The 21,886-nt window shown below is 38.8% G+C and overlaps 2 protein-coding genes across 2 annotated transcripts; one reads left to right on the top strand and one right to left on the bottom strand.

Annotated features, from left to right (window-relative positions):
• The first annotated feature begins 47 nt into the window (after nt 1–47).
• prdx3 (peroxiredoxin 3) lies at nt 48–7,176 on the top strand. The gene is made up of 7 exons (XM_085183483.1): nt 48–174; nt 3,890–4,001; nt 4,925–5,066; nt 5,205–5,340; nt 5,586–5,689; nt 6,724–6,889; nt 7,007–7,176. Exons 1-7 carry the CDS (start codon nt 139–141, stop codon nt 7,055–7,057), a joined length of 747 nt encoding a protein of 248 aa, XP_085039609.1. The 5' UTR covers nt 48–138; the 3' UTR covers nt 7,058–7,176.
• A 1,218-nt stretch (nt 7,177–8,394) lies between these two features.
• Nucleotides 8,395–20,987, bottom strand: tm9sf3 (transmembrane 9 superfamily member 3). Its single transcript, XM_085183471.1, has 15 exons — nt 20,766–20,987; nt 19,660–19,855; nt 19,390–19,512; nt 17,301–17,461; nt 17,090–17,167; nt 16,651–16,782; nt 16,371–16,537; nt 14,828–14,922; nt 14,585–14,715; nt 13,740–13,879; nt 12,947–13,015; nt 12,708–12,854; nt 12,519–12,602; nt 12,348–12,424; nt 8,395–9,034 (listed from the first exon to the last, which is right to left on the bottom strand). Exons 1-15 carry the CDS (start codon nt 20,970–20,972, stop codon nt 8,967–8,969), a joined length of 1,875 nt encoding a protein of 624 aa, XP_085039597.1. The 5' UTR covers nt 20,973–20,987; the 3' UTR covers nt 8,395–8,966.
• Between the last annotated feature and the right edge of the window lie 899 nt (nt 20,988–21,886).

Genomic DNA, 21,886 nt, shown 5'->3' with positions numbered 1-21,886 from the left:
CGGCATATTCGATAAACTGAGCTGGCAAAATATTAATACAATTCATTTATTTTTATAGTTTTTCCTTCCAAGGAGAGGTTGGAATTGAGCACGTGCGTAATAACCTGCTCAACCGTGCCTCCAGTGACATAATCCAAGATGGCAGCCACCATTGGAAAACTGCTCAGGACCTCTGTAAGTGCAACTTTATATAACGTTACTTTGCATTTGTTAATCGCGCTGTTGCACATAAGTCATTAGTCAGTGTTGATAGCAGGTATTGATTAAAATAAATAAATAAATGAAAAATTGTAATCCGCATTTATGTTGTGTGTGCTGCACATTTGAACCTGAGCACCAGCTGTCACCGGTGTCAACCCGCGGCAACTGCGCAAGCCTCGCTTCATAAGAAGAGCGATGAGTGGAGTTGTGGTTATTCCTAAACAAAACCTTAAAAAATGACGTTCGTGACTTAAATAGAAACGTTAATGTCGCCATCTTGATGCATTGTACTAGAATTTTCTATGGTAAACAGGGTAAAAGTTATGAACTGAGTTGCCTTGTATTAAGATTTTTTTTAAAAAAAGGTCGCATACAATTAATCTCATTAATTACACAAAGTCTTAAAGAAAGGAAGGCGGGAACACAACAGAGGTTCAAATTTAGTATGATAATAATTACCACCTGTAGGCAACTGCTGTGTTCACTTTGTAGGCCATGACTAATATAGATTTATTATTATTATTATTTGTATGAATGGTAACAGAGCTGGGGCTTAATTGTGTTCAATATTAAGGCAGTTTGTTTTGCGTGATTGAGCTGTTGTTGAATTTTATTCTGCAGTCCACATGCTTCAAGAGCCCCAGCTTTTACTTTAAAGGTATGGTGTATAAAATCTCACCACTAGATGTCAGTAAAACCTGCTTTCCACCCCCCAATATAAGTGCATGTTCCTAGCTATGTTGAGCGCTGTAGGACAACCAACTCTGGCTGCTGTATATCTTAGTGACTGTTTACCTCAGTTGTGGTATATCTATGTCCATTTACTCTGGAGGAGGCTGTAAAACTTTGAAAGCAGTCTGAAGCAAGTCGATTAGTCAGTGAAGCTCACTTCTATTTGAAAGCAATACTGACGCGAGTTCTTGAGAATATCCTGAACCTTTATGTCAGCGAGCACCGATGATTTTGCTGCAGTTAGCCATCATTAGTGAAACTTTCTTTGGAGTGGATGTAACATTGTTGGACAGACATTTAGCCAATAAACTCCCATACAATGTGAGAATGTAATCAACATATTTATCAGATGGAACTCGAGCTGGCATAATGTTGGCTTATGACCAGCTGTTGTTGTTTTAGCCGGCTCATTATCAGCCGTTTGTTTGCATGTCTAACCTGCTACAGCTGGATGACAGTGTCCAGTGAGAGCATATTAGTGCAGTTTGCCTAGTAGTGCAATGTTACTGTCCCCACCCTTTCCATCAGTCTACAGGTTTAACAACTCTTACAGCAGAAAACTTGCACAATCAGTAACATTTGGCACATGGCAGACATTAGCATTAACAACGATGATCCTCTATCTCCCGTGGTGTAAATCTATTTTTGCTTTGTCCTTTTTGTTCTTTCTTAAATATAGTTTATACTGGTGCTGGTGGGGATGGGGGTCCCTTTCTGGAAGCCTCAGCCACTGTTTGCTGTCTGACTCATTAGAATACCTTCCACATGTTGTACTTCTACACATAAATTGATTTATATGCAGTCTTCAAAAAAGGAAACCATACAGAAAAGTTTCAGACGCATCGTAGTGGTTGATTCTTTGCAGGTGGACCAGCGATGTCAAACTAATCTTACATCATGAGCCACATACAGTCCACTTTGATCTTACATGGGCCAGACCAAAGAAATTCCTCTTTTACAGTTTAACCTCCTAAGACCCAAACTCTTCAACGACATGAATTTTTAATTTCTCTTTGATATTTGGTCACATTGGGGCCTGACGAATGTAAAAACAAAGAATTACCAGTGAACACCAGATGTGGACGCCAGGTCATAGGCGCTTAAAGAAGTTTAACTACAAATTCAACGTGCAAATATATTTTCTCCACATTATAAAGCTTTTTTCTTTTTTTTTCTCTTTTTTGTAGTAAGTGAAACAAAATGAACGGAATCTGTCAGCACAACTTTTTAGGTTTAAATTGTAAAAAATACATGTTGAAAACCGCATTAAAATTGTTGTAGATCATGGCCTAGACTGCCCTGTAATAATAATACAAAGTTTTTGTTAATTTATAGAAAATGTCTTTTTTGTTTGTTTGTTTCTGTAAATAAAGACATTTATCGTTAGGGTCATTTAATTTTTTTATCCTTGACTCAAGTAACAGAGGTTAATTACGCAATTTCTGTTATTTAAGTTGTAGTGTAAAAATCCAAAATGAATGTCATCACATTTTCCAAAGGTGCCTAGCGACCAGAGTCTGGAGTCTTTGCTGGGTGTTATCTTTGACAGCCCTGCTGTAAACGGCTTTGTTATAGTGCCTTTTTAATAGGGATTGTTACAGTGATGTACAGTAAATGAGTCACTGCAGGGGAACTGCCTGCATAGTTCAGAGCGCTAATGTGGTTTTATTCTGAGCTGATGATAAAGTCATTGAGGTCCAGTGATTGCTGTCTCTGACTTTGATGCATTTATTATGAACGTGGTCAGGTTAAATGTAACGTCAATAATGCCTAACAGGGATTTCAGTATTCATAAAGATACAGACTTCTGCAGATGAGTGTCCTTCAGTATGAGCTTTGATATCAATTATATGAATGAGGAAATAAAAACTGAATGTCAGACAGCTGCTCCAGCTGCAGCAGGAGGGGAGGAGTCAGAGAAACTTAGTGTGGAGAACAGGGCACTCGTTACTGTTACTGCAGAGCACGACTAAAAATTCTAACTTTAGAAAGCTTTGTTGTGATTTATTTTTCCTTCTGTTAGTAACAGCACTTGCTGATATAAAATCCCTGCTGCGGTTTCACCATTTGGGAGCCAAAGCAAGTGGATGACTTAGAAACTTATAGAGGCAGTGTAGCCTCAGTTTCCTCCTATTTTTGGAAATTCTCTTTGATATCCCAGCTAAGCAATTCGTTCAACAAGTTTTGAATAAAAAATAATTTCTTACCTAAAGGTGGTGCGTGTTGATAGACAGAATCTCCGCACACACACACAGCGGGAATGTTTCCTCAAGCTACTCCAGAACACACTGTAGCCTACATATAACAGTACGGTGTCGCAAAAATAAATCCATTTAAATAATTCATAACCTATGTTGGAAGAAAAGTCACTTTAAAAAGTTAAAGTGGCACATGCGTTTTTGAACTATTTATGGTGGCAGTGTATGTGCAGTAGGAACATTTAAGATGTGCTGCTCACGTACTCTCTGTATATAACATAGCAGTGGAATATCTCAGTGTGAGTATAGTAATTAAAGAATGAGCAGTACTCACAAAGACCTTGGTTTAGTTCAGTGTGGAGAAACTGTTGGGTTAGACCTTTAATTTTATCAACTCAAATTCATTAAATAACCTCTCATTTTAAATTGTTTCTTAACAAGGCTTGTTTAATGCTGGAGGATCTTTCTTTAAGCACCACCATCACCTTTGCTCACTAGATTCTCAGGTGATACCAATGAAGGTAAACCATGAAAAACACAATTAGAGGACATTTTCCTTTCACGGAGGACAAATTCTTTCACTCTTGAATGTATCTGCAAGCTTGAAAGCATTGATACCTTTTCGTGTTCCAGTCGTCCTAAACCATTGTTGCAGTTAGTAAAATGGTAACTTGATAACTAAAAGAGCTAAATAGCCTTCCAGAGTATGGATTATGGATTATTCATGTCATATTAATGTCTTTTTATTTATTTTTGAGGCGAGGGTTGCAGCAGGAGGGCTGAAAGCCGCAGCAGCCTGTCAGCATGGAGCCTGCGGGGCTGCAAGAGTCCTCACCGCTCCTGCACTCCAGAGATCCTGTTTCTCCACCAGTATGTACAGAACCAAAACACACAGCATGCAGTCAGAAATGAAACTGCCTGATTCAGCTCTGGCAGGATTTTTCTGTTTTCTACTTATATATAGACCACACCATGAGTTAGTCAACTGATCAAATAACTTACAGATGAAATGAAGTAAGTTATTTGCTTTCCAGGATAAGATGATAGCATTTTTCTCCCTATACTGTTTTTATCAATCTTATTCTGCAAAATGCAATATGGGGCAGTTTTACCAAACAGTTGGTTACAGCTGTACTCAAAAGGAAAAACTATAGTCATTATAATTAACTTTCCAGCAATATTAACAGTATCGTTATGTTTGTGATCCTGGTTGGTTAAATTCTGCTCAAGTGTTCAGTGTTGTGGATATAAACTAAAAGCATTTGTTCAAATGTTAGCTTTGCTGTAATATCATGTTTGTTACAGCAGTTATGACAAAAAATACTCTTACTGTCATAAAATTGATGTGAGAGAATGATTCGACTTTTTATTTCTGATTTTTCTTGAACTCGTATGACGGCTTAATTTTTCAGAACTTTGCAACTCTGTTTTCTTTAGATAACATTAATGTTCTTGCTCTGTGTACTTAAAATACATTGCAGCAAACAAATGGGAGATGTATCTATAAAACTAACTAAAATCATGTTTGATGTGTGTATGTTTCACTCTGCAAAAGCCTTGCTTTCCCACTCCCAACCCCACCCACCCATTGCCAGATAAACAGTGTAGATGTTTGTATATCTGTGACAAGCCAAACATTAACCAGATGACATTACAATAAATTACTGTTTTATCCAGCATGCATCTTATAGTCAGTTATTTACAAAGGTAAATTGACAAAAAAAGAAGACTGTTGCATATCTTATGTTGATAAATAAATGATAAATAAATAGAGTTTGACTTTGCTGTATCAGGTGCTTCCAGATGGGCCCCTGCTGTCACCCAGCCTGCTCCTGCTTTTAAAGGGACAGCTGTCCACAATGGGGAGTTCAAGGACATGAGCCTCGCTGATTTCAAGGGCAAATACCTGGTCCTTTTCTTCTACCCACTGGATTTGTGAGTATTGATAAGAATAATTTTCAGCATGAGATGAAGTGAATAAAATGTTGGCATTAATGGCTTGAGATTTTCCAGTATTTCTGCAGATCTGCTATGATTTTTAATAAGTGCTTTTTATTTTTTGTTACACCACAGCACATTTGTGTGTCCGACAGAAATCATCGCATTCAGCGACAAGGCCAACGAGTTCCACGATGTCAACTGCGAGGTGGTCGGAGTGTCTGTGGACTCTCACTTCACCCACCTGGCATGGATCAACACGCCACGAAAGGTACATTCAGTGTAATAGTTATTCAGTAAGCGGCACACGGTGCAAGGTTCAGATCACTGTGTGTTCTCTATTCAGTCTCTGAAGTAGAACTTCAAGGAGCCTTTAGTAAATGACTGACCTCAGAGTGTGTTGTGCTTGCAGCACTTTGCAGTACCGTGAAATCATCTCAAAAGCTGTTATTTCTCGAACACTACTAGAAGCACTATGCAGCGTTTGTGTTCATGTATCTTTTTATGTTTTGTCAGGCTGGAGGCTTGGGAAATATCCACATCCCTCTGCTCTCAGATCTCAACAAGCAGATCTCCAGAGACTATGGTGTGCTGCTGGACGGTCCAGGAATTGCTCTGAGGTGAGTTCATTATGTGCTTTGAAACAAGTATCAGTCCACAACTGCCTCACAGTACTAAAATAAAAAACCAAAGACATAAAACACAAACCAGTAAAAATGTGCACAGCTGTAATAGGAACAGAATCTGATAACATGCATCACGGGGATTACTTTTTATAGAGCGTATTAAACAGTTTTTCTTTGATTTTTGCCATCCAGAAATGTCTCTGCCAGACGGTTTGTGTTTTGTAAAGTTCTATCCTCACGTCTTTTATTAAATTTTATTTTACATGGTCAGTTTGTATAAAGGCTTTAAATGGTAAACGTCATACATTCACACCCACAGTTCCACAACTCTGTCATCTATACCCAAAATAAGCTTAGAAAAAGCTCATTTCAGGAGACCACAGAATACAGTAGTAGAAAACGGTGGATTTGAGAAAAACTTATCCTAATTGGAAGCACACTGGATATAACTTTAAATGTCTGGAAAAGTGACTGTTGCTGCTACTGTTGACTTAAATACCCTGGGTATTTTTAATTTGAAGACAGGGAATATTATGCAACAGGCCTTAACCCCCTCAGGCTCAAATTAAACTTTTTGTTGCTAATGCACAACCAAGTCCTGCAGTGGTACTTCGGAGTAAAAAAACTCATAAAATATGTATGTGGGGTAATCAGGTTGTTAGTTTTTAACTGTTGCAAATCGGCAACGCCTGCCTTGAGAGGGTTAAAGTGTGTTTTCTCTCATTTGGTGGGTTTATCCAGATATATCACCAAGTGTTGCAATAGTGCCTGTAACTGGTCTTTTATGTAATTGCTCAATATTGAAGGGAGAACCTTCTAACACTGTTTATAAGCTTGGGGAAACCTGCAGTCAGCTGAAACTGAAGAAGTCACTTGGATGAGTGACGAAATGTTTCTTCCACTGAAAATGCTACATCCAGATGAACACAATCAACCTTTTGGGATTTCCTTACCTGGATGATTGAGCATGCATCGAGACCTAAACTTGTTTAGAAAGATGTCTGATGTTTTGGGTTGTTTTCCTTTAGGGGACTCTTCATCATTGATCCAAATGGCGTGGTGAAGCACATGAGTGTGAATGACTTGCCGGTGGGCCGCTGTGTTGAAGAGACTCTTCGTCTAGTGAAGGCCTTCCAGTTTGTGGAGACTCATGGGGAGGTGTGTCCGGCCAGCTGGACCCCTCACTCCCCAACAGTGAGTACACCTGGGCTCTGTTTCAGTCCATTCAAGACTATAACAGCTAATGTGGATTTGATACCATACACATTTTTTTTCCCTCCTTTCTCAGTTTTTGTAATGTTTGTTTTTCAGATCAAACCAACACCAGAAGGATCCAAGGAGTACTTTGAAAAAGTCAACTGAACACTTCACAGCAGACTCAAGGCTTAAACGTGGTACAAATCTAGAAATATACTGAGTTTACACATGCATTTACTCACAACATCTGGATGCTCTAATAAACAAACGCTTTATAAACCACAGCTCTTTGTCTTGAATAATGCACCAGACCACAGAATAAAGTGGTCTTCATGTTTGTCTTATTTTTCCTGCCATAACTTCATCATCTTAGCTGCCTCTCCTTAGTGGTCCAGCAAGGACTATAATGCTGTAGTCTAGAAATAAATGCTGTAGACTGTTCTAATCAGGTTCAACAGTATTTACCATCAAAGTCAAGATCACGCTTTAATAACCCCTGTACATAAACATGTTTATTTTCTTTTTACAGCAAGTTAATATGGAGGTTCAAAATGTCTAATCAGACATTGGTACACAACATGAGGTGCCAAAATCATCTTCAGTGGGGGAGAACTGGAAATCAAGAGAAAAAAGAAGGCAATGCCACTTCTCATACAAGTAGGGTACATACTGAATTTACACAAAATAGGGGGGAGCATTTGAAACACACTGCAGCACTGTGTGTGGTTATGAAAACATCTAGCTTTAAATGTACATAAAGTTGAATTTGTACAGTATGTTTGCAGAAACAAAGCCACTGCCTCTTTCCGTTGAACATTCACAGACGATGTTTCGGGTTAGGCAACAGAACGTGATGGAAATGGCTTACCAGAAGATGTAGAGCCTTTTTAAGGCTTTAAATAACATATGGAATCAAAATAAAGTGTCTAGAAAATCGTCAAAATGCACCTTTCCATTTTGAAACCAAGAAGATGCCAACAATCAGGAAAAAGAAAAAAAACTGACAGCGCTGAAGTGAAATCTGATTTGATGATTTGGTGAAAACTTCATGCAATTTCAGGCAAGATGTAACAGCGCCACCAGCCCCACCCCAAGCACCAAACAAACAAATTGTTTTAACTGAACGATTCATTTTTGGAAGAAAGGAAAAAAAACAACACCCTGTAGTAAATCTGTACAACGAAAATACATTTGGGATCTACATCTAAAGGTACATTATTATGGTTATATACACTGCCCACCATCCATATATTATCTTTACATGTAGACTTCATTCAAACCCAAACATTTAGAAAACATAAAACTAAACAGATAAATGGGATCACATCAAACATCCATTTTTAAAAAATCAGTTCTTGCTGTACCTCAGCTGTTGCTCAGTCCCTCTGTTCTTTGTCTGTACAGTAAACTACAGCAGGACTAAAATCTCTGGACTGGATGGACTGCTACCTTAACAGGGAGTTAAGAATAATCGAAATTGGTGAATGATTATTGGGTGATCATTTTTAGTTTTTTTTTTTAAATCCACTGGGGAAAAAACAATGGGAACAACCAATTGTACTATAGTAACAATAATTTGAGTGACTTCATGAATACAAAATAGACTTCAGAGTGAGAACACAAACACAAACCCAACTCTCCAATATTCTGACACAACAGAACAAAGGCTTTCAATACACTCAGGCCTCTTCACTGAAGAGAGCTACACTATTCCATCAATATCACATGTACTGTATGTTCTCTGGTCTCAGGTGGGACTGGGTTGGAAAAGAGAAGCCATGTCAGCCTTAAACATTCGCCGCCTCCCTCAACGTTTGTTTGAAAGCAACTGATAAAAATCAAAAGTTGTGTTTGATATCTCTTCCGCAGGTCTCCTGTTGTTCACTATTGAGTTGCGGCGTTGAAAATCTTTCAGAGGAAAAAAAAAATATGGAAAAACTACATTGTACAAAGTGAGATTCTCACAATCTCTTTGCAAGAAAGAAAAGTAATAAAGAATGACTTGTGCCCGCCGTCTTTTGGGATAAGCCTAGGCAAATCCATTAACATCCCTGTGTTGATGCTGCTTCACTTCTTAGTCAATTTTCACATTTGTGTAAATCTTCCTCACAAAGGCACTTGTTCCCATGTATCCTACGGCACCTGAAAAGCAAAAGATGATCTGTGAGCAAGTTGCTTTTTGTTTGACAGCACCAGGTATCAAACTCTGCTGTTACTTTGCAGGTAAATCCATCACGAGACAGGATGATTACTGGTGAGGTATCCAATAAAGGTTTTAGCAGAGAAACGCACATCCCACATCTACAAAATGAGTATTCAGACACACAGACAGCCCCAGGAGGCAGTGTAGTACCTGATGCAGATCAGAGAAAGCTCCACAAAGGTCCTTCAAGGTACATGAGTGTCAGCCTTGGCTTATTACTCTTTCAGCTGAAAAATGAGTTTGGCTTGCAGCTGGTGGGGAAAAGACTACTTAGCTGCACTTAGAGCTGAATAACCGATGTAGAAAATAAGATTTCTCTAAAAAGATAATTGGTTTCATGCAAGAACTACTTGTATGTACATACGACAATCATTTTTCATACTGAATAAGCCTAAATCATATACAGTCAGTGTGCTTTTCTCCATGTTTGACTCAAGCCCAACTATGAATGAAATTTCAGGTTAACATCGTTTATAGGGAGGTGTGAAAAGCTTTTATTAGATTGCTGACCGTAGCAGCTGTCTACTGTACTTCTATAGCCCCCTCCATTGTACCACCTGCTGTTTAATATTTTCACGTCCATCTCTATGACTGTCACGTCCCCTCGACCACCACCTGTCTAAGCCGTAACCCACTTTCTGTTTGAGCAACAATTCTCCTTTAGTCCTGTCGCAGTACCGTGCACGTCTAACAATAAAATGTAAGCAGTTGTATTAATATCTTCAAATTATTGAGGTCCCCCGTGTCTGCTGACAGACTTCCCAGATTCTCTTGATTTCTGACAGCTAGACTTGAAGCTTGATATACAAAAATAATCCACCTGGGATGATAATTTGCAGCAATTTTTGGAGAATTTGCACAAGATCACAAAGGCACTCCTATTCATGAGCAGGTGGCATTCTTCATGTGAAAATGAGCAATTTAGAGGAAATTTGTGCAGGTAAGAGGAAAAGCAAATCTTGCAAGACATGAATTTAAGTAAAACTGTTAAATTATGGAAGCTGCTGCTTCCTGCCTTTAACATTTTTTTAAAGGCAGGAAGCAAAAGGCATGTTTCAGTCACTAAAAAGTAAAGCGAGGTTAAATCCTCTAAATGCCCAAATTCAACCACAAACTGTCAATGTACAGTGTTAATGCTGCTAATAAACGGTTCTTGCTGTGACAGTGATCCATCAAGTATCACCTCAATATTTGCATTTATACACCAATCAAATTGATCCACAAGTTCTCCAAATTATATTAAAAAAACCAAAACAAAACTGAGCAATAATCCCCCACTCTGAGATATTTGAAAACTGAACTTCAGTGAAAGGTGAAATTGCTCCACACTATGAGTAAGATGCAGTGTAAGAACTGTCTCAGTCTCTGTGCTCAGAGGGTGGGGAATGTGATGAGCAAATTGAGAAATCTTGAGCAGAATTTAATGTCAGACTGGATTTTGCTTAGATTTATTTTTTATGGCGTCACGCCTCACTGGCACAAATAACACTCCTTATTTGTATGTTTCCAATAAAGTGGATGTGTTACCAACATGTGACACGAAGTGAGACGTGGTAGTTGAGATTTTTAGCCCATCATGTATTCATCACATCTATTTATTTCTTTTCTCTTTTGTTTAAACGAACTGTATGTAAAGTCACATAAACACAAAACCAACCCTTTATAAATGAGACTACTGGTGTTTATGCAGTGAACAGCTATTTACATTTGGCAGAACATCTAATAGTTCCTATTCTGAGATGAGTCTTCAACAAATTCTGAGTTTAAAAATAAATTCAAAGTTGATTAACTTTGAGTTTCTTGTTCCAGACCAGCTGAGCGGAGTAAGTTCAATCAACTCTGAGTATGTTCACCCCGAGTTAAGCATGTGAGAGTGGAGAAAGAAAGCCATCATCAATGGAGCTGATACCACAGTTCACTATGGCAACGGGTAAATAAAAAGTGTTATTTAAATCCAGTAAACCAAGGAATATGAATGTGTGTCAGTGTGGACCGTGACAGTCATCTTAAAAAGCAAAGAAGAGAAAAGAGATTTTAATGAGCTTGGTCTGCTGTCACCATTATAGAGAGAATAAAAGTTTGATAACACACATGTGTGTGTGTGTGAAGTTCAAAGCTGGATCATCACTTACCCGGCTTGAACTTTCATTAAATGAAGCTTGAATTCTAATTTTAGGTTTGATATTTAAATCTTATTATTTAGCTTTAACCCTATGGGGCCAGAGTGTAGGTGAGAGAAACTGAAGACAGTAGCAGACTGCAGGGTGGAGCCACCTTCAAGACGCGTTTTTATTAAATGAAAACATTTTTTCCCCTCCCTCTCTCTTCTACAGTTTATGAACATTGCGTTGAAAAACATTATCTGGAAAAGTAAGCCATTATAAATGGATCCAGACAGGATGAACCTAAACTGGATGAGGGCCTGATCTGGTCTGATCTATTCATCCGTTTTGGATCTCTCCTGCTTTGCAAGTAGACTTCGGTCCGTTTGCTAATCTGTTACAGAGCCTTTGCCTTTGGGCAGATCCTGTTCTCTGTCGACCCACTGAGAGTGATTTGTGATTTTTTTGCGGGAAATATGTTGAGATTCAGAGTCTGAATTTCAAACCTTTGAAAATGTTGAAAGCATGTAACAACTGAATCTCAAGCTGTGAACAAATTTCAGCAGATGTGTTCAGAATACAGACTGCTTGCAGCTGCATATAAAAAGACACTTTAAATACATTTAGTCCAGTTTCCAGGTCTTAAAATCATCTTCACTCAAATATTCACCATCTCCAAAATCCCAGCTGTGACAGACATTTCCCCCCCATCAGTGTGGCTTTTACAACACGACAAATGATTGACAACAAATCATATATTATGCATCTTTATACAGATGCAAGCTATTATGCAGATGCATTTAAGTTAAACATTAACTGCTACAGTAATGTTTCAGAGGAACTGACTAAGAGTCTGACTGTTGGATTACTGTCCACAGAGTAAGAAACATGTAGACTACGTTATTCTGAGCTGTCTGTCTCTATCCTTATATATTGATGATATAGGTGCAGGTTTAGGTGCAGAGAAAAACTCAAGAGTTTTTTAGTTCATGATCCGTTACCACGGTAACCAACTTAGTTAACTTTTTTCCTGGCACAGAAAACCAGGGTTTTCATCTCATGGTTAACAAACTCAGAGTTAGCTAAACCTGCTTCATGGAATAGGGCCTGGACCTCCTACAATATAAAATTAAGTGGACCTAAAACTTACCACACATGATTCCCAGGGCAGTGCTAAACACAGCCATGTAGCCAAAGTAGAAGGATGTCTGGAACAGCCCATACATCCTGAAATACAACAGGTTGAAATGTAAGAGGTGTGTAAGATGTAAGCACTTCTACAACAGGATGTTTCATTGGATTAATAAAGAGTAAAACTCACTTAGTTTTGAAGAAATAGTAGTAAAAGGAGTACATGTACACATAAACAGCAGTGGATGCAGCAGAGAGGAAGCTCGTCCATTGCCTGGAAGAGAGGGACAAGCAAACGAGAATGAGGATTGATGACAGGATGACAATGCCTCAGTTTTGTGGCTGATATTCCAGAAATCCATGTGGGGAAAAAACTCACCATCTGTAGTCCTCAGCATTGAGAAGAAAGTATGTACACACAATGGTGACACACACAGTCACAATGCACAGGATAACCAGGACCAGCATCATGAAGCCATACACATAGTAGATTTTGTAGGCCCAGAAAGATGTGAAGATGAAGTACCTGTCACATGAGGACAAAAACAAAAAACCCTTCAACATGGCTGTCTGGATCATTTTAAACACAGTCCCTCAGTAACACTGCAATACACTTACATTTCTATGAAAATGGAACCAAATGGAAGGATTCCTCCAAGGCACACGATGACAGCTGGCTCCATGAACCTGAGAGCACAAAATTCAACATATTGACGTGGCCGTGTATCCTTGAGTGTTCGTGTCAGAGTCCCCCTTCAGGGTAAGGACGCATGACAAATTGTGTTACGAACGCGAGAAGGGGGAAAAGTCGACAGATTGGAAATTCAAGTAGAGTCAGACAATGGCCTTAGGTCACATCTACCTTTTCCATTTGGCAGCAGGCCACAGTGCTTGGCAGAACGTTGTAAATGTTAATAAACCTGCAGTCGATCGTTTTTCCATATTTCATAACCTAAAAGTGTTTGTGCAGACAGCTAAAATGTTTTGAACTTTAAACCTGACATCTGGCAACTTAAACACAGGCCATTCAACACCTTGTGTCACCTGCATCGAGTACGACATTCTCACTGCCCACTGATCCGATAAGCTAAGCCTACATCTTCTGACATTTTATAAACAAAATAAAGGAAACCTGCCACTTACTAGAATCATAAATAACTCTCCTCTGACCGGTGCCCCTTACAAACTAACACCCTGAACGGCACTTGGGGCAGGGTCTGCATGAGAGAATTATTTTAGGGATACGTGTTCTCATTTACATCGTAGAGGGACAACACTAAAAACAAAACTGTTGAAAGCGGTGACCTCAGGGTAGTCTTAAGTTCCAGTTACACTCTATCCATTATCTGACCCCACGTCTCTGTCACTAACGCAAAGACAACTGCGACTGTCCACGTCAAACCACACCTACCATTTCTTCTCAGGGATCGGCCGCGGCACAGCATTAACTCGGCAGGGAAAGTTGGGCTGGCCAGACAGATTCCTCCCCAAAATTGTTCCCACAAGGTTCAGAGGCAGGATGACAAAGAAGCAGATACAGCAGACAGCAACCTGCAAAGATAACAAACATTTAATTGTTTTAGTTGGGCGGCCTGTATTTACGGCCATTATCCAGGGTGTTTCACATCCCCAATTAGTTGTTTTAATTTTGTTGACTGTGTTACAGAAGTTCATGTTCACTGCGTGATCTTATGGTACAAACTCAAATGTTCATTAAACTGGAAGAGTAACAGATGAATGGATTTCATCAGCAGATGCTCCGGTTTGGACAGAAAGAGCAAAAACCTGCTCCAGATGTTTCTGAGGTTTGGCTGAGTTAGGGGAACAATGGCTATTTCGTGACACTTTTGATTGATCAGCTCTGCAGCGCTGAGGGGAGCAAACAAACAGCTGTTTGTAATTTTTGTAATTAGCAATTTAAAAAAATATGTGAAATGTTTGTGTGTGTGCATTTTTTATTGCTGTAGTGTCTGAAAACATTTGGCACTGAATGAAGAAATAAAGCAAACAGAATTAAAACTCTACGGCGGATTTGGGACTCCAGTGTCATAAATATCAGGTGAAGTGTGCGTATTGTGTTTCAATCTGTTAGTGCACTTTTCTCATTACTTCAGTTGTGTTCCCCTGCATGACTAAATCCCATTGCTGATACCAGAGATCTATGCGGCCACACAATTTAAATGCTGGCTCTTGACTTGGAGGATGTTCTTCATAACATTGTGGTTTCTAGGGAGGTGCTGCAGTGTGAAATCCCACCATAGTTCCAAATGGGATGGCTCTGGAGGCGTGGTAGTAGATAGCAATGAAGTTGATGAAAAAGGCAGTCCCGCACACCATGGCTGGGATCATAAAGGCCCCAATGAACATTTGTTTAATCCATCTCCTGCCTGTATTAAGCCAAAAAATAAATTAATAAATCAGACGGCAAAACACGACAAACTGCTTTAGCAGGGCATGTCACACATATTTTGTTTGTAAGAAAATAAACTATTTTATTACCTCCTTGTTTTGCATACAAACTTCCCCCGAAGTAGCCATTGACAGGAGAGGTTGCAGCATACACAAAAATGGCTGTGCTCAGCATGGATCCTCTCCTACAGGGAAAAGAAAAAATTAGGGCAAGTGAAGACCACTCCCCTTGGAGTTGCATATAATTTTTGTAGTATTTTATAGCACACTTGCACCCAATTATTTGTCTAAAAGAAAAGAAGAAAGATAGAAATGACCACTTGAGTCCTTGATTTATAAAATGGTTACTTTCTTTTTTTTTTTTAAATTTCCTCTTATTTATACACAAATGATAATTAATTATTCTTTTTCTGCCTTCTTTCTTTTTTCCTAATCATTTTGTTAATGTTAAGCATGACAGACTACAACAAACTAACGTAAGGTAGTGGACCACTCAAAATGTAAGGTAATGCTTTTTTAACAAGTTAATACAAGTTCCAAGAACACCTCTTTCAACATGTAGCTCCCAAATATAGCACAGATGTTCTTTTTTCTACAATCCCGTTTCAGAGTCTGTAGCTTTAAAATCAACTGAGCTGCTGTTCACACCTCTTCTAGGAAAAGGTATGACAGTGAAATGAAGCCAATGGGAGCAGCACAGTATCTCTTCCACTTCTTTGTCTGAGTGATCTTATTAAATGTTATTATCAAGATCACAGCACATCTTTAACTTTCTCAGATGTTATAATATAAAGTCTGGATTTATAGAGTGGAAAAAATGGCTTGTATGTGACACCAGGTTAACAGTCCTTCATACCCATTCTCTGCAGTGACGCAACACAAAAACACAACCCGCACAAAACTCTTGTCTATTGGCTTCAGTCATCAATCTTAAAAGTCTCCATTTTCCAATTGTTCTTCAATATTAGCATTTTGAGCCTTACATTAAAAGGTAATTGTAACCTTAGCCACATTAGCCACTAGACATACCAGAATGGGATTTTTACAACAGCTGTGGAGACTAAAAATAAAAGCCAACAACTCAGTCTTCACTTCTGCAAGAGCCAAGTCTGCATGAAATGATTTCTTGGGATTATTTAGAATACTTTCCCATGCTGCCAGACAACTTTTTTTGACTGAGAAACTGAAGTCATTATATCACTATAAAGCCAGCAGACTCTGCAAACAAAAACTGTATTTTTACTTTAGCTTATTTGTTTTGCTGTAGAACTTTTTAAAACACAGAATAATGCACATTTTATACTTTTCAGGCTAAACAAAGAAAGCGAATAAAATTCGTAGAGGCGTTTAAACCTGGGAGCTCATGTAGTTGTGGGGGTGCTAGAAGAGTGCAACTTTTCACAACTTTACACAAAAATGAGCATTTTCACAGTACATATTTTCCTGATTATTTCATATTTGAATTTTAGCTGAATGATTTAAACCTTGCTCTTTGATAAAACCGTAAGTGACAGAAGACAAAGACTTTTGATAAGGGATCCAATACATAGAAATCAACTTTGCAATTAAAAACCAGATCAAAAACAGTCCTCAGCGAAATCTTACAATCATAACAAAATGTTCAATTACTCACTCTGTGTACAGATCCTCAACCATAGCGACGATGATAACGATGAGGGAGACTGAGAAAATCTGGCAGCCGGAGCCAATAAGTGAAGAGAAGATCAGTGGATGGCTTGACGGCCTAAACACATCTCCATGTACCTGCTTCCACCCATATTCGTCTCCAAGGTCTCTATCCTGTTGGTACAAAGCAACATAAGGAAACTGAGAGAAAAGCGTGGTGGGGGCAAAAATCAACAAGAACAGATCTTAGTTACATGTTAGAGCATGCAAGTACATCCAAAGTTTACCATGTCATCCATTTCCTCCTCTTTGCTGTATCTGGCGTAGTCCTTTCTTAGCGTTCTCATAAGAATCATGGACACCAGACCCACCAAGAAAATGACCATCATGAAGGAATTAAAGATGGAGAACCAGTGAATCTAAAAAAAACATATAGTAAAATCAAAAAAGAGGTAGCAACACTGGAAGGCTCTTTGCATCAAAACAGTACATCAAATATCCACACTTGAGTGAAACAAATGAATTATGACGCTGCATGGGAAAAAAAAAACAAAAAACAAAACAAAGACTCTTATTGAGCAGGTTGGTCATTTACATTACATCTGTTGCAAGGCTCAACTTGCATCTTCTGAAATGTCATACAGAGTTGTGCTATTACAACAAGCCAATGGTATCCCCACTGGCAAGAGGAAGCATGTTAAACACCACAAAAGTTATTTCACTCACTCTGTGCTGAAAGAAGGATGGATCAAGGTACTTGTCAAATCTGTCTTCAAACTTTACATCTGACTTCTTCCATTTCACCTGGATAGGAGAGGTTCATTGGCATTTATGCATGTGTTTACATGTCCTATGTATCCCCAAGAGAGTATAAGTCAAATATGGCATATATACAATGATTTTTAGCTTCCCAGAATGTTCATCAAAAAGTACTCACAGAATAGGACATTGCGATTCTTGTGTTTGGCACAAGTCTGACTTTGCCTTCGCTGGTCAGATTTACGTCAACGATTCTATTGCCATTGAAGCCGATCTCTAGTTTCTTATACGTCCACAGGTAGTGCTCTTCTCCATTTTCATCTGCCTCACCAACAATACCTTTTTAAAAAAAAAACAACGAAAAAATAACTCAAGATCTCATTCAGCAGTGGTCCAATGGACAGGTGAAAATAAACGCAGCAAACCTTTAGTTATACAACATTAACAATCAGGGTGTAAATGCCAAATAAAGGCAAGGTTTGATAACTTTGTAACAGCATAATCTCTACTCACTTGTTACAGTCAGCATTTAGTTTTCATAAAAGGTCATTGCTGAGCAAAGAAGTCTGATGCAAAGCTAGAACTATGAATCAGCAGCCTATGAATCAGCAGCCTGTTACTCCACTACATGGGACATGACTAATGGTAACACAAAAATCTAATGTTGTGGCTACATGTATTTTAACTAATATATATATATATATATATATATATATATATATATATATATATATATATATATATATATATATTTTTTTTTTTTTTTTTTTTTTATGTTTAATGCCTGAAAAATTGTTGCACATTCTGCACCACAGATTAATGTAGACAGGAATTTTTGTTCTAGCATACATAATGCAGGCGAGCTCACTTTAGTAAGCGGTACTACAAGTGCGCAAGTTCTGAAAGTGATGAACAACAGGTCTGCAATTGCTGAGCTAAATAACCCTGATAAACATCTCATAAAAGAAAAGGCACACCAGTGCACTTCTCACACAATAGCAACCCGGATGTTAGACTTATAGATATTCATGACGCTCCTAATTATGCGACACATAACTCAGCAACGTTTGATCAAATACCAGCGCCCCTCCCACTTCCTTCTACATCAGCTTACATAGTCTGTTTAAACAGGGTAGGAGTGGCACCATTGTACTACTCCAACATATGTGAGTGATCACACTGACTGCTTGTTAGAGTGACAGTCTTGACTCAGTAACAGTAGTTACTGGACGGAGAGGTTTCAAAAAGTGAGACAGCAGCGGGGCACAGCGTGAGAGAAAAGTTAAACCTGCTGTTGCTTCCAACTTTCTCTCCGAGTTATCATTTTATACACAGATAAAGATGAAAAAACACCACAGCCATTGTCTTTAACACATGGGCTGAAGAGCTCACCTTGGGAAGTGTTTATTATTCTGGACAGCCCTAACACTCAGTACATCCAGTGTCTCTATTCATTTTATGTCAAAATGGTTCCACTTATTAATATATTTTTCAGTCAGAATAATACCATAAAATTATTCTAAAACGTAAAGCTGATGAGGATTCACACGAAGTATATAAGCTAATCAACCGTTACACTGCATTAATTAAGCTGATTCAAAACAAAAACAATATAATACAACATAGACTAAATCTTGAGTGCCTTTTATTCTGACATTTGACACATGACATTGTGTCCGGTTACACCTCCCTACAACACCAGTAAAGAATAAATGGACCAGTCATCTCAAGAATAAGAACTGGTTTTACTTCTTCACCATCAGGATGAAAATGTCGGTCACTCTACTCTAAATATTAGCACTTTGACACAGCTCTTGGATGCCACATCACCACTAATAGCCAGTAAGAGGGGATGCGTGAAATTCTGAGATGAGAGAAGATGTTAAAAATACATTTGGCTATGTTTTGAGGGGGGGGTGTCTTTACTACTGCTGCACATTACTGTGAAAACAAATCTTTGTATGCTGTTGCAAAAGCAATAAAAATATTGTTCAAAAAATAATGATTTGGCTATGTTTTTTTTTCATTGCTGTTGGGCTTTGGTTATTCTCCCTCTACTCCCTATACTGCTAGTAGTGAATGTAATCCTATGTGCTTACAGGGTAATAACAGTCGAAAGATGAATGTCACCCAATATCGATCTTCAGTAGATTGATATTATACCTATTACATCTATAGTAATAAGAACACACCTCAGAAGCTAGACAAAATAAAAGAAACATGTAAAAGTAGACATGTTAATAAAATAAAAAGTGGTTAACACTTACCCCAGATTGGCAGGTCATCTATGTACATTTGGTACCAGTAGTGATTCTTTATGGCGTAGACGAAAGCATCCCGTTTGGCTTTGTCCAACTCTATTTCACAGTATGTTGACTGCATGACTTCCTCTACAGAGATAAAGATCACATTTTTAGTAAGTGTAGGAAGTTTTGTGGAATTAATAAAGCCAGACATCCAGAGACAAGCAACATTTTTTAGTTGTAATGCTCTTGTTGATTCATAAGTCCTAAACAGGTGAAATTCATTGTAAGTACCTTTGAACTTTATTTGCAAGCCGCTGAATTCAAGCTCTACTCCCTGCAGAGCCTCTCCAAGTGTTTCATGGTAATGACTGATGGTCTTCTGGGAGCCCGCACAGAAGGGCAACGAGAAATACTTGTATGTCTCCTGTCGGTTGTGGTAAGGCCCCACTGTGTTCATCCATAAAACTACCTCCTCCTTATCTGTGTACTGCAAAAGGAAAACAGGAGGACTCTTATAATTAAATCCAGGAATGCTACACCAGTTCAGCAAATACTGCTGGTGTCCTATTCTTATTCTATTGATAGTGCACCAAAGAAACTTCTGTGAGTTGCCAACAACTTTTAAAACAATGGCAGCAACTTTCAGAGCACTACCACGTTATAAATCATGCAAAGAAATGTAAATTTCAGGCTCTTTTCACACTTATCGGGCCATCCTCGTAGCACTATTGTGTGTTAGCTATGTGTACCACTGGCAAGGAAGTTCTCTTGAATGCAACATCCGCCTCTTTACTTAACAGCTTTCCCACATTAGCGCCCCATTTATAATTAAGACAATGTAATGCACATTATTATCTTGTTAGCCAGGTGTAATTAGGGCGGCTGGATCTGACAACGGAGAACAAAAGTAATATGAAGAGGGCCTTAAGTTTAATCGATGTCAAGAGTAAATGTTTTTCATTAATTGTGTTTGCGAGGCTAAACGGACGGCAGTTTTATAAATCTTGCCTTTGATTAACTAACTAACGTTAGGCTAACACAGGCTAACTAGCTGCTAACTTAAGTGTAGCTTCCGCCGGTGCTCAAGTAAGGTTGCAAAGACCAGCTTGGAAGATGTGCTAACAAGCTAGCAAGCAAGCAAACGTTACTCATAAGCACTTAGGCCGATAAGTAGTGACAACTTAGCCGGCTAAATGAATGCCTACCCGTTTGATAGCTCACCCAGTATCAGTATATAACCCGCAAAGACCAAGTCATGAACCCTGTCACGTTTATAATTCTGTTTTGTGGGGTGTAGCTAGCCGTCGCGGCTACAGTTAGCAGGTTACACAGAGCACAAACGTCCATTATTTTCAAGGCTCCCCCTTTTCAGTCGGCCTCTCAAAAAGGTGTCTTACCGTGTGGTCATGTTCGTCTGCGTCGACAGGTGATAAAGAACATACAAGTGCGAAAAACACCGCCGCTACCACCTTCCACCTGGAATATCCCATTATTTTCGGAAAAAAAGTGTGCAGAAAGACTGGGGATGTTAGCTTTGCACGGCTATCCCACCTTCTTCCTGGTTGTATGACAGAGGCAATTTTTAGGGATGCTCTCGTACGCATATGGCGTAAGAGCCTCATGAGCGTTCGTCGTATGCACGTTCGATTGGCTGAAAAGAGGCACGTGGCTGACGACGTCCAGTCAGCGCAGAAAACGATGGATACACGGTGATTATAGAAACTGTCGGCGCATCTACCGCAACCTTCGGCCACGTCATCCGACTGCAAAGACTGGAGCTTCAACTTTGACAGAGCTGGTGCATGAAACATGATCCTCGAGTACAACAAGCGGGTCTATTCACTGTCTGATGAGGCCTCTTAATGGGCCCAAAGTTGTCCGAACAATTTGTCAGTCTGAGCCACGATAACGCACAATTTTTAAGCAAGCACAACAACCTCTAAATGTCCTACTTGTTTGGATTGCAGTTCTAGGTTATTCTTTGGATAAAGCTGATAAGTTGAACCTGAGTTTAAGACTGTAACTTAAAAGTTTCAATGCACTTTGACTACATTTATCTTTAAGGACACAGTTCAGCTCAAGGTAGGCTGACTGTATTCTCAAACAGACGATCGTCTTCCTTGACTACTTAAATGCTCTATGGTGTCATTTAATATGTACAATTGTCTGAGTCAGATTCTGACGCTTCAAAATGAAAATTAGTTTTACATTACAAATATCAACTTTAACTGAAAGTTACCCTGTTTCTCATTTACTGCCCCCTACTTGGGTGAAACTGCACAGCAGATGACATTACCATAATTTACAAGAGGGCTTGGTTCACAGTCAGTCAACATAATTTTAATTAATGCAATGATAAATATACCATTTCCTTGTGTTTCCTTCCTTGTATTTCCTTACAGTGGAAGAAATCATTTAATATTAGCAGATTTTTTTAACACCTTTGTGGATATCATACATGTTGAACTATAGCTATAGGAGTCCTCAGAGGTCCCATCTTGTAGCTGTTTTTAACAAG

Source organism: Neolamprologus multifasciatus, chromosome 13 (genome assembly GCF_963576455.1).
Source record: "Neolamprologus multifasciatus chromosome 13, fNeoMul1.2, whole genome shotgun sequence".
Lineage (NCBI taxonomy): Eukaryota > Metazoa > Chordata > Actinopteri > Cichliformes > Cichlidae > Neolamprologus > Neolamprologus multifasciatus.
This window is presented reverse-complemented; position numbering and strand designations above follow the sequence as displayed.